Genomic DNA, 13,662 nt, shown 5'->3' with positions numbered 1-13,662 from the left:
CTCATCATTGTGGCAGCGAAGCATACATGCTTTCCATGATGAGTTATCTCGTCACGCAGGCAGCCTAGGGGTTAAGTACAGAAATTTATAGTATACTTAATTTTGAATCTTTTGACACCACGTTCATGTTCAATATAATTCTTGTTCTAAAGTTACAAGCAGGCAAATTTATGTTTTTTTCATGAGCCAATTTCTCCATTTGTTCTTTTCAGGCACACCAACTTTGAAAAAATTATAGAAAAAAAACCCTGTGATTTTTAACTCACTCAGGACGAAAGGCCCTGATCGGGGCCCTACTGTTTACAACTGTTTCAGATGAAGGGCCCCGATCTGGGCCTCAGATAGTTAAGAATCTTTGGAGTGGCACCTAATTTTCATAATGACATTATTATGAGCTAAGAATGTCTTAACTGACTTTTCCACTCTCCACTGCCTCCAATAAATGCAGTGTATGTGGCTGTGCTCATGAGCAGGAGAGTTATTTTAGTGATGACCGGTTCACATTAACAGTGCGTGTCAACAATGGCGTCTGACCCAGTTTGGTCTCAGTCAGAAGGCAGAGACAACAGAATTAGTTGGAGGGGCCTTTCATGGCTGTGTAACACTGTGAATTTAATCCGTTTCAACTCTTTGTGCTTTCCTACATTTGTTTTAAAATCATCAGTGTGTGCAAATTTTGAAAATAAAATATGTATACTTTCATCTTCTCACTGTATGATAGCATAAGAAAGGAGGAAGTTTTATATTTTGTCCGCAACTAACTTGTTACCTTACTGATCAGTTTTGAAGTTTTCAGTTCATAAATTAAAACATTTGCTTTCTGGTGATTTTATTTTTTACCCATACAAAATGGTCGTCTGTGGGGAAGGGGGAGCTAACCAGCAGTACAATGTGAGTTACCCTTTGTAAAAGTACATAAATGTCAGAAATGATAAACTCTGACTTAGCCAGGGTTTTGCATGCTGCGTCGCTTGTACAATACAAATTCATGCAGCAATCTTGAAGTCAGCGGTCAATTCCAATTGTGAGAAACAAGACGAACAAAGACCAGGGAAGTGCCACAGATGTATCAGCTGTAAAAAGTATGTTTGCTGATGTGGATCGGAGTCCAAGTGTTCCTACCAAATTTAAAATGTTCTCACCAAATTTGCTGATTGTTCCTGCAAACACTTGACAGTGGTTGGCATCTCTGTCCCACTTCTTAATTATCCTTTTGCATCCTTCTGCATTGACACTTGACTGCTCTGAAAAACCACAACTATTCCTCCTGACCCAGTACACAGCCACCTTTGTTTGCTCCCCATCCCAACCCTCTGCTAACAAAAACACCAATCAGCTCATGATATTCACCCATCCAAGATCCTCTTCTACTGATAACAAATTGTGTGAGTGCCATCCCTCACTCCCCACACCCTCCCATTCCCCTTGTTCACCATGGAGAAAATACAATCAGTACATCTCTCCAGCAACATCCCTCCTCCCTATCTAAGTCTGTCAACACACTGAAACCATGATATGTACTTGTCACAGTCATGGACATTGGGAACTTGGTACTGAGGTCACCATGACATACCATCGTTCAAGGCCAAGATAGTTTTGTTTCCCTCACAGTGGGGCCATTGGTTTTATATTTTATGCATTCAGTTATTCCATGTTTTGGGCATGTACAAGGTTATTGCCTTAGTCTTGACCAGGCAACAAGAGACTATGTGAAGAAAAGTATTATACCAGCTTTTAAACAGGCAACAAACAGAATATGATCATATATGAATAACATCCAGAATATGGCAATATGGGGAAAAAACAGAGCACGCATATGTGTGTGTGTGTGTGCAGGGTATCTCTCAAACAACTCAGAACAATGAAACACAAACAACAAAAAGAACACTTGTGGTTGAAATTCAAAGCCTCATATCCAGAAGAACATTTTATTTACTTGACCACCAAAGTCATTGCTGTTGAAGTCTGGATTCCCTTGGAAGACTTGGACTGTGCGAATGTACCCTAGCTGTCTTTCATAAAACACTCCAAGGAGGAAGGTGGGAGAATGAAAAGACACATCTGCAGAGTGGATCCTCTTCCTTTCTCCCAAGTTTAACTGGAAGATCAGAGTGTCTAGTCATTCAGATTAGACAATAAACCAAGGCCTTGGTGCAGCACGCACTTTGCGCACTCAAAAAGAACAAATGGCAACAAAGGTGTTGTCCTCTGGCAAAATTCTGCATAAGAAATCCACTCTGATAGGTACACAAATAACACACACACACACACACACACACACACATCTCTATATATGTACATACACACACACACACACACACACATATATATACACACACACACACACACACACAGGCCCTCAAGGCCTGACAAGCACGTTGGGTTAAACTGTTGTCAAGCATCAGCCTAGCAAATGTGTGGTGTACATGGATTTGTCCGAACACAGGAATGTCTCCTTGAGAAACGTGTACAACACTCTTTTCAGGGTCATTCTCCACATTGAAAATTTATCACTTTATTTCACACACACGCACACACTCACTCACTCACGTGCACACATACACAAAATCAAAAGCCTTAAGTCAACAAAATGTCATAGCTTTGAAGCAAAAAGGAGAATGTGACTAAGGCCTGCAAAATTCATCCAATCATATTTCTCTTCAGCAATATAATTATTTCCTTCAAGGCTCGACATCATCTAAGGTTCAGGGAGGTTCGAGAGCTAATGATAAAAACGGGCTGTACTCAGTGGGATCTTTGATTTTTTTATTTATTTTATATTACTGCAACTCTCTTTTGGCCGGCCTTCCCAAATACCTGTTAGACAGACTCCAACGAATTCAGAATAACGCTGCCAGACTCATTTGCAGAGCTTCTAAATTTGACCATGTTTCTCCTCTTCTTCAGTCTCTCCACTGGTTGCCTGTTTCTGATCGAATAGACTATAAGCTATCCACTCTGACCTTTTCTGCAGTCAACGGATCTGGCCCAAAGTATCTTTCTGAACTCATCCATATCTATACCCCGTCTCGCCAGCTCCGTTCTTCCTCTGATACTCGACTTCTCAGGATACCTCACGTCAGAAGTAAGACCTATGGACACAGATCGTTTTCTTTTCAATCGCCAAAGACGTGGAACAAGCTCCCTGATAACCTCCGTCATTCTGATTCCCTCGCATCTTTTAAATCTCGTCTCAAAACTCACCTTTTCCCTCAGCAATAAGTTCAATTGCGGCAGGTCCACAACTACATGCATGTATATGAATGTGTATTGTGTGTGCGTGTGTTTATGTAAGTTTGTGCCTGCCTATGTGTGCGTATGTGTTAGGGTAGCTGTTAGATACACATGTATGTTAAAATGTATGTATGCAGTGTGTGTGTGTGCGTGCGTGCGTGTGTGTGTGCGCGTGCGTGCGTGCGTGCGTGGTGTGTGTGTGTGTGGTCACATTTTGGTGTGTGTATGTAACATAGATATAATGTTTTATGTTATCAAAAGCGTTTTTGTAAAGCACCTAGAGCAGATTTCTGGATAGTGTGCTATATAAGTATCCATTATTATTATTATTATTATTATTATTATTATTATTATTATTATTATTATTATATTGCAGTTCAGGTTGCCAATGACTGTACTCTTTCAGTGAAGGGAGTCAACTACATTACAGCGTTTGATTGTTAACGTGGATTGTTCCTCTTGAATTCACTGCGCGCTGGAGACCGTAAACAATCATGGCGGAAGACGGTGAGTGCTGTCGGCAAGGAATTTGCTTTTCGTTAAATTACTGTGCAGTTTTATGCTTAGGCCTCTGAATGTTTTACGCTTTTAGAGTTATTACTTGTAAAGGTCACCAGTATACCTTGCGTAGTAACATAGGAGATCATTTTACTCCCAGAAAAGGACGAATATCTCTTAGCAACATGCTTTGACCTGTCATTTTCGTTTTTTGGAGGATTGTCGCAACTCATTCGTGCCTTGCATGTTATGTCCTTTATAATGATACATATTCCTCCATGCATCATCACGTTTGACACGTGTAATAAGCAGGTAATTTTGTCTTTTTTGTTTGGGGGTGTCATATGCCTTTTCTTTTTTTTTTCTTTTTTTTTAATCTTATTATTGTATTTTATTTTTTTTAGATGAGGGCGGTAAGGTACAGAAAGAATGCCGAACTGTATATATTATGCTTGGCATGCTTTCTCTTTATAATGTTTCTACAATAATTCTACAATTTTTTTTTTTTATCATTCACAGGGTATCACTCATCACAGTTTTCTGTTACACTTTCAGGATCTGTGAATACACATTTATGCAGTACTGCTTGGCAGCATTTCGTTCACAGCAGTAAATGTTATAGATTTCTACAGCACCTTCCAATTCATAGTTCCATTATCAAGTAACATGCTGTTTTACTGAGGGGAAATCATGATATGCTATAATGAAGGAAATGGTCTTCTTATGAACACAAGCACACAGATATAATGCACACTCACACACACACACACACACACACACACACACACACACACACACACACACACATGTGACATATACAAAAGCATAAATGCATATACATATATGTCTATGCACAAATACACGAATGCACACACAAATGTAGACATACACACAGATATTCACTATGGTAATCTCGCTCTCTCTCTGTGAAATATATTTAAATACATGCCCCCTGTCTGTCTGTCGCTTCCTATTAATATTTCATTACACTAATTATTAGGGCTTGAAGTTCAGCCCAAGCCCAGAAAGAGGAAGGAGAAACCAAATAAGCCCAAGGCAGAAGAAATTCCTCTTCGTAAGTACTGAAACACTATGCTTGTCATTTGAATGTGTATCGGCATGCGCAATATACGTGTGTGTGTGTGTATGTGTGTGTGTGTGTGTGTGTGTGTGTGTGTTATTGTCTTTTAAATTTATTCTGATACATCTATTAGAAAAGGATATTTTCCCACAAAGGAGCTGCATTGGTGTTGCTGATGTAATAAACTTGAAGATGACATGAAATTAGATATTATTTGTTCAATTTATTCATTTATTCTACTCCTTGGCTAATGTGAATTTTAGTGAATGCATGCTGGTAACAACAAATGATAAACAGGTTCTATACTTTATACAGTGTATTCGTTGTACAGATGGATTTGGTGTGCTGACTGGAATGGCATGAAATTGCTTGTGTGTGTGTGTGTGTGTGTGTGTGTGTGTGTGTGTGTGTGTGTGTGTGTGTGTGTGCATATTGTATGCATATGTGATTTTCAAAATTAAAGTATTTTTTGCTTTGTTACAAACTGCTCTTGGTTATATATCACAATAGAACTTCATATATATATATATATATATATATATATATATATATATATATATATATATATATATATATTTTATCACAGATGATCAGACAAGTACAAAGCTGAGAGTGGATGAGCTTTTACAACAGGTTGTTGCACAGTCAACAAAGTAAGTTACTGTGTTCTCATTTTTCCAGTCACATTTTGATTTTCACTTTGACATAGACATAAAATATGTTGTGAGCTTTTGTTTGAGACACGTTTACAGGCACATGTCCTTGTGCACAGTTATTCTTTTTCTTTCTCTCACATACATTTAATCACATGTATGCATGTCACTACACACACATTTGCATACACGCTTCATGTTTTCATTATTTCTTGTGTATCTTTGGGTTGTATAAACTTAAAATGAAATCACAAATGAATGATGACAATACATTTAATGGAGAGAACTAGCCTGTGTACTCACACATATATCCACCACATTGATAATTTGGAACTTAAAAAGAGGGATATTATTATATAATATCAAGCGACAGTGAGTCATTCATGTTATCTTATAGAAGAGAAAAGGCTTGTTGAATTTAAGCTAACTTCTTTTTAAGTGCTGAATGGAAAAGGAGGACTTGCTTGCATAAATTTTGATGTATTGGATGAAAAACAACAACAATAACAATGTGCTGAAAACTGTTGTATACATTCTTGAAATCAGGGATGCTGTCACTGAAGCTAAGAAGAAGAAGAAAAAGAAAACTAAAGATGCCGATGCAGACGATGCTGTGGTAAGTAGCAACTTCAGATCTACTTTTCTTTCTTACTTACTCAGGCCTTTTGCCCCTCCCCACCTCCCCCCAAACTCCCCGGGGTATAGGCTGTCAATGAGAGACCTCCATAGTTCCTATCCTGTGCATTTGACACTGTCAAGCTCCAGATAAGGTTCATCTTCTTGGTGTTTGCCTGGATGTCTCTTAATCAGGTATTTCTGTGGCTTCTGAGGACTCGTGGCGTTCACCACATTTTGCCATAAGTCTCTGAGAAGACAGGAGCCCTTTCCCTTTAAGGCTAAAGTTCTCCATGTTTTCTTGTGTTGGAGTGTCTGCAGCAGTGGATCACTGTTTGTCTGGTCTCTGTTCTTAACCTGTCTGACTTGGGTGGCCATACCAGGAGACAAACCTCCTGCCAGCATAGTTCTGTGTGTCTCCTGACCATGAAAGGTTGCTGTCCTATGGAAGGTTAATTTTTGTCAATTGTACTTTATTCGTCTTTTCTGTCTTCATCAGACACTTGATGTCTGTTAGGTTTATCATTGTGAATCTGTCTCCAGTGATTCAATCTAGCTGCTTGTGTCGGTTGGTGTATGTTGCTTTTTTTTTGCTTTTTTTTTAAGCTTTTTTTTCTTCTGCAAGGATACTGATATCTACTATTACTTATCACTGCTTCGGAGTCTGTGCTTCATCACTTGTCTGTTCCAACTTTGTTCCTGTTTGAACAGGTAACTAGTTTGTCATTTATTTGCATATGGTGTGTTTCTATGTATGTAATAATAATGATGATGATAGTATTTATATAGTGCTGAATCTTGTGCAGATGTGTCTGTGTGTGTGTGTGTGTGTGTGTGTGTATACAGACAAGCATATGCATATATGCTGTTAAAGTCACCAGTGTCTGTGAGTATGTGCATGGTATGTACACCTGCATTTGCTGTTTGAGTTATTAATTAATGACAGATAATACAAAACTGTGTGAGTTGTTCTCTAACATCCAAAACATGACTACACAGCTGGAGTCACTGCGCAAAGGTAAAGGCATCGAAGGCCTTCACAAAGAAGCGGACACGGCCCTGCTGAACAACATCTATGAGCCTGACGACAGCCCCAAGAATGAGAAGAGCAACAAACAACGGCAGAGAAAGCAGCAGTCAGGTGTGTGGATCTTATGGGTGTCATTGTCAGCCCTCCTTCTGTCTATAGTTGTTTTTTTGTTTTTTGTTTTCTAGCCTTCAGTCAACTTGTATTTATAAGTTTTGCCTGTCATCCTTTGATTCAGAGTGTGTGTGAATGTCTGGTATGAAAAGTGATTTGATTTGTCTCCACGTATGATTTGGCGCTACATGAATTCATTATCATTCTTTCTAATATTATCCACAGAGACACACACACACACACACACACACACACACACACACACACACACACACAGACGCACACATAGATACTTATTTTAAAAAACAACACCCCAAAATCCATCCCCCCCCCCCCTCCAAAAAAAAAACAAGAAGAAGAAAACGAACAAAAAAAAACAAAAAACAAAAAACAAACAGACAGAAGTGAGAGAGGGAAAAGAAGATTTTCTGAATCAGGTAGCAAAAAATGGATTTTAATTATTTGTTAAATGCTGCAGATAACAGTTAAATGATGAGGTGAGCTTTTTTTAAGACTTTTTATTATGCATCAGTGTAGGGGTGGGGGCTGGTGTTGCTCGATAGCAAGACATCTGAAAACTTGATGTTTATGTTTTGAATATATAGTATTATATTTTATCTGCTGTTGAATTTGTTTATTTTTATCTTTATTATATTTTTCCTTTCATTTTTTGTGAACATTGATGAAGATACAATTTTTCACTGAAGTTGAGAAGAATGGCTTTGTTGGAATACATTTACAGTCAGACATCCTCAGATGAAAAAAAAAAAAAAAAGAGAAGGTATATTAAATCAGTGAATATTTACATTCACATATATTATGAAATGTTAAGTATGTCATTGACGATCCAAGATGTGTTTTCAGGCACTGGTCTAAAGCCGTTGAAAGACAACCTTGAAATTGCTGAAGCTGAGAAGATCAAAGCCAAGAAGAAGAAGAAGAAAGACGCTGTGGAAACAGAAGTAACCCCTGAACCATCACTGTAAGCATTGCTGACGTCTTCACTATGTGTAAGGGGGATAAGGCGGGGGGTGGGGGTCGGGGATGTGTTATATGTAGCAAAACTTATATGATGTTAGTCCAAACAATTTGTTTTCAATTGTAGATTTTTGTTGTTACAAAACTAGTTGTGTACATGTGGTGGAATACAGCAAGATGTTGAAATTAAAGCTGCTAAAATTTTCAAAAATGTTTCTTTTTATGGATGATAATCATTGTATACACTTTTTTTTTTCATCACTGAATTTCCTTCTACTGTTGATATGTGAAAGTCACTGTCATAGCACTAGAAGAACATAGTCTGAACAACCTGAGCAGAAGCCATAGTCAGCTGCAGCCTTATATTCAGAGTCCTTTTTAAAGCCATTTCAGAAAGATATGCTGTTTGATGTTGTTGTTTTTTCCAAATTTACCACCAAATCATCCTGTATTATTCCTCCAACAGCAGCGTTCCATAGCACTGATGTATGAAAATTGGATTTCTCATCATCACTTCAACAGCAGTGTTTCAAAGCACTGATGTATAGAAAATTCTGTTCATTATCTCCACAGTTCCATAACACTGATGTATATAAAAATTGGATTTCTCTTTCTTTTTCTTTCTCCCTCTTCCCACAGGGAACTATCTGAATCGAAAACAGAAGAAAAAGAGGCAGCGCCCGTTCCAAGAGAGAGAAAGAAGAAGAAGAAGAAGCCCGCAGAAGATGCCCAGTCTCCGCGCGAAGAAGACACGGCCTCGCCGGAGCCAGAGACCCCTGTGTCCTCAGCCAGGGCGGTGAAGAAGAAGATGAAGAAGCTGGTGGAGCAGCTCGACACCCAGTCCCCTGCCTCCGAGGACGGTCTGACGGAAACGGAAACTCCGGTCACGTCTCCCAGGAGACGGAAAAAGAAGAAGACGGAGGACACGGAACCGGACATTCCTGAAGAAGCAGAAGCTCCACCCGCGGAGCCAGTCGCCTCCCCAAAAGAGGAGAAGAAAAAGAAGAAAAAGAAAAAGGAGGAGAAGACGGATGATGAAGACGTCGGGACAGAAGAGAAGAAAGAGGAGGAGGAAGGTGTGGCAGAGGCCAAGAAGAAGAAGAAAGGGAAGAAAGACGGTGAAGAGGACGGGTCGAAAGACAAGAAAAAGAAGAAGGGAAAGAAGGAGGATGAAGAAGCAGGGGTGGACGAGGAGGCAGCAGAATCGGCAGCAGCAGAGACTCAAGAAGTAAGACTGATCTTTGGTGGTTTTAGTTCAACACCAAAAGATGGATAGTGAAACATTTATTTTCTTTATTTATAAAAAAAAAAAAAGAAGAAAAAAAGATAAGTTTGGTGGTTTTGCTGGAAGGGTGGAACAGGTCATGTTTTTGATTCATCTAGGAGAGATATTTTGAAATCTGTCAGAAATGAGTGTGTGTGTTTGTGTGTGTGTGTGTGTGTGTGTGTTTGTGTTTTGTGTGTGGTTAGTTAGATTATTATGCAGTGTGGATGTGTGTTTGTATTTGTTGATGGTGTTCACAGGAGAGAGAGAGAGAGAGGTTAGGTGTATAGTATTTGTCCATTCATTCCCGTATCTTGTATTCAGTAATTCTTTCTGTTGTATATATGTTCTGCTTGACAGAACTATGATTGATTGAGTGTTATTATATTTACCTCTTTTCAACAGGAATCAGTGGAAACCAAAAAGGGAAAGAAGAAGAAAAAGAAGAAAGGTAAGAGCAAAATGATGCATTGTAGCATTTACCTCTTTCCTTAGAAACCTCTGCGATCTGTGCTGTCGGTTTTCCTTCTGTGTAAAGTGGGCCTTTATGTGAATGATCATTTTTACCCGACTGCTGAGGTAGCTGTACTCCAATTTTGGGATGTGCATGCTGGGTGTATTCATTTTTCCATAACCCACCAATAGCTGATGTAGACAGCAGGAATTTTAAAGTTTATATTTTATTAAATCCTCTGCATTTGTATACACACAAAGTGGCTTAAAATCCCTTGACTGCCATAAACGTATTATGTATGCGCATAGTGACATCACTGATGACATCATCAGAAAAAGAGAAATAGCTCTGGAAGGCTGAAAATTCACACAGTTCGTCCAGAGTGGTATATCTCCAGACCATTTTCTCAGTTTTAGGCTTATTGTTTTTGATAATGTTTTATGACCTGAAACACCACTTTCTGCTGTTTTCCCCCTGGCACTGGAGGGGTAAATTAAAGCACTGACAAGTCTGCACATACTGACCTTGGACATAAGAAAAAAATGACTTCCACCCAGAGTGCCGATACAGGGATCAAACCTTTGAACACAGGATTCTTAGATTGGACTCAGAAGTCTTCACAGTACATTGTCACTTTCACTCTTTGATTTGAGCTGGCTGAAAATGCTGTAGATTGGAACAGACTGTTGATGAGAGGTGCTGGAACAGACTGCGGATTTCCACTGCTCTGCCCATTGCCTGGAGTGCATGATTTGCCGCGACCTCCCTGTGACACTATCCAATGTCTGATGATTTGACTATATAATTGTAAGCCACACTATCCAATGTCCGATGATTTGACTGTATAATATATAATTATAAGCGACACTATCCAATGTCCGATGATTTGACAATATGATTATAAGTGACACTATCCAATGTCCCATGATTTTACTATGTAATTGTAAGTGACACTATCCAATGTCGGATTATTTCACTATATAATTATAAGCGACACTATCCAATGTCCCATGATTTGACTATGTAATTGTAAGTGACACTATCCAATGTCGGATGATTTGACTATATAATTATAAGCGACACTATCCAGTGTCGGATGATTTGACTATATAATTATAAGCGACACTATCCAATGTCGGATGATTTGACTATATAATTATAAGCGACACTATCCAATGTCGGATGATTTGACTATATAATTATAAGCGACACTATCCAATGTCTAATGATTTGACTATAGAATTATAAGCGACACTATCCAATGTCTAATGATTTGACTATAGAATTATAAGTGACACTATCCAATGTCGGATGATTTGACTATAGAATTATAAGCGACACTATCCAATGTCTAATGATTTGACTATATAATTATAAGCGACACTATCCAATGTCGGATGATATGACTATAGAATTATAAGCGACACTATCCAATGTCTAATGATTTGACTATATAATTATAAGCGACACTATCCAATGTCGGATGATTTGACTATATAATTATAAGCGACACTATCCAATGTCTAATGATTTGACTATAGCATTATAAGCGACACTATCCAATGTCGGATGATTTGACTATAGAATTATAAGCGACACTATCCAATGTCTAATGATTTGACTATATAATTATAAGCGACACTATGCAATGTCTAATGATTTGACTATATAATTATAAGCGACACTATCTAATGTCGGATGATTTGACTATATAATTATAAGCGACACTATCCAATGTTGGATGATTTGACTATATAATTATAAGCGACACTATCCAATGTCGGATGATTTGACTATATAATTATAAGCGACACTATCCAATGTCGGATGATTTGACTATATAATTATAAGCGACACTATCCAATGTCGGATGATTTGACTATAGAATTATAAGCGACACTATCTAATGTCTAATGATTTGACTATATAATTATAAGTGACACTATCCAATGTCGGATGATTTGACTATAGAATTATAAGCAACACTATCCAGTGTCTAATGATTTGACTATATAATTATAAGCGACACTATCCAATGTCGGATGATTTGACTATAGAATTATAAGCGACACTATCCAATGTCTAATGATTTGACTATATAATTATAAGCGACACTATCCAATGTCGGATGATTTGACTATATAATTATAAGCAACACTATCTAATGTCGGATGACTTGACTATATAATTATAAGCGACACTATCCAATGTCGGATGATTTGACTATATAATTATAATCGACACTATCCAATGTCGTATGATTGCGGCAGGGGAGGAGGTGGAGGTAGGAGCGGGCGAGGGGCCGGCAGCAGTGGAGGACGAAGAGGAGAGGGTGGTGGCGGAGGCCCCAGACGATGGGGAGGTGCTGGCGGTCATGGTTCACCGCACAGACAAGCTGAAGAACGACTTCAACATCCTGCACCCCGTCGTGCGCGTTCACATCGTGGACGAAAGCACGGGGCAGTACCTGCCCAAACAGCATAAGTACGGCCCAGGTTGTTTGTTGGGGTTTTTTTGGTGTGGTGAACGTTTGGTGTGTTTGTTTCTATTTCAGTTTTACTTTCTCATGGAGGTGTCACTGCTGTGTCCAGACAAGTCCATACACGCTACATGATCCTGGGCTTTTTGTGGTGAACGTTTGGTGTCTGTTTCAGTTTCTCAAGGAGACGTCACTGCTGCATTCAGACAAATCCATGCACGCTGCACCACCATATCTGCCAGCAGCATAACCCAATGCGCTTAGGCCTTGAGTGTATGTTCATACATTTGTGTACCTATCAGAACGGATTTCGTTTTACACAATTTTGCCAGAGGACGAGACTCTCATTGCCGTGGGTTCTTTCTTCAGTGCGCCCAGTGAGAGCTGCGCAGGGGACCTCAGTTTATCTTCTCATCCTAAAGACTAGAAGCTCAGTTTGATTTTGTAGTCAAACTAGGGAGCCTCATCCGAAAGACTAGACGCTCAGTTTGATTTTCTAGTCAAACTAGGGAGTCTCATCGGAAAGACTAGACGCTCAGTTTGATTTTCTAGTCAAACTAGGGAGTCTCATCCGAAAGACTAGACACTCAGTTTGATTTTCTAGTCAAACTAGACAGCCTCATCAGAAAGACTAGATGCTCAGTTTGATTTTCCAGTCAATCTTGGGAGAAAGGGCGAGAGGGGGATTCAAACCCCCACCTGCACGGACTCTCTGTATTTGGCAGCTGAGTGTCTGAACCGTTCTGCCACCTTCCTCCTCGTTTGGTGTCTGGGAAATTCTTTGCTGCTACCAGCTGGCCTTTGCCATTTTGCTGTTACTTTTTTTTTTCTTCTTTTTTTTCTTAATAGTTATAAAATAGATAGTAAAGAGTGGTAACTCTCTCCATTCACAAGGTACTCAACTTCAAGCCAATGCTGCTTTTGCTACCGATTAGCTTACAGATTATTAGATGTGGACAGTTATAAAGCTGACCAATTTTATGCTGCAGATTTGGAGAGGATGTTACAGATGATTAGGCAAAAAAAAAAAAAGATCAATAAATTGTGATTGGGGGTGTATTCCCCCCCCCCCACCCTCACCCCCTCACTCCCCCACACCCCCACCCCACCTCCCTGTTTAACAATGAAAGCAGGATTGGTAGGTCAGACCATGTTTGTGTGTGGGCTGCTTTGGAACTTTTTTGTGGGGAGGGGGGGAGGGAATGGGGGGGGGGGGGGGGTGGAGGGGGCTGGGTGGGGGAGTGGAGGGAGAGGGAGGGGGGGCT

General features: G+C 39.4%; 1 protein-coding gene across 1 annotated transcript in view; it reads left to right on the top strand.

Annotated features, from left to right (window-relative positions):
* The first annotated feature begins 3,722 nt into the window (after positions 1 to 3,722).
* The window catches only part of LOC143280009 (jouberin-like), a 60,956-nt gene continuing 51,016 nt past the window's right edge, over positions 3,723 to 13,662 (top strand). Inside the window, exons 1-9 of the mRNA XM_076584450.1 lie at positions 3,723 to 3,741; positions 4,733 to 4,807; positions 5,400 to 5,466; positions 6,013 to 6,082; positions 7,081 to 7,222; positions 8,087 to 8,204; positions 8,840 to 9,428; positions 9,870 to 9,915; positions 12,189 to 12,402. Coding sequence (XP_076440565.1) covers positions 3,729 to 3,741; positions 4,733 to 4,807; positions 5,400 to 5,466; positions 6,013 to 6,082; positions 7,081 to 7,222; positions 8,087 to 8,204; positions 8,840 to 9,428; positions 9,870 to 9,915; positions 12,189 to 12,402 — 1,334 coding nt within the window. The 5' untranslated portion in view covers positions 3,723 to 3,728. The remainder of the gene's footprint in view (positions 3,742 to 4,732; positions 4,808 to 5,399; positions 5,467 to 6,012; positions 6,083 to 7,080; positions 7,223 to 8,086; positions 8,205 to 8,839; positions 9,429 to 9,869; positions 9,916 to 12,188; positions 12,403 to 13,662) is intronic.

Source organism: Babylonia areolata, chromosome 3 (assembly GCF_041734735.1).
Source record: "Babylonia areolata isolate BAREFJ2019XMU chromosome 3, ASM4173473v1, whole genome shotgun sequence".
Taxonomy (NCBI): Eukaryota; Metazoa; Mollusca; class Gastropoda; order Neogastropoda; family Buccinidae; genus Babylonia; species Babylonia areolata.
The sequence above is the reverse complement of the archived record's forward strand: the minus strand, read 5'-3'. Positions and strand labels throughout refer to the sequence as shown.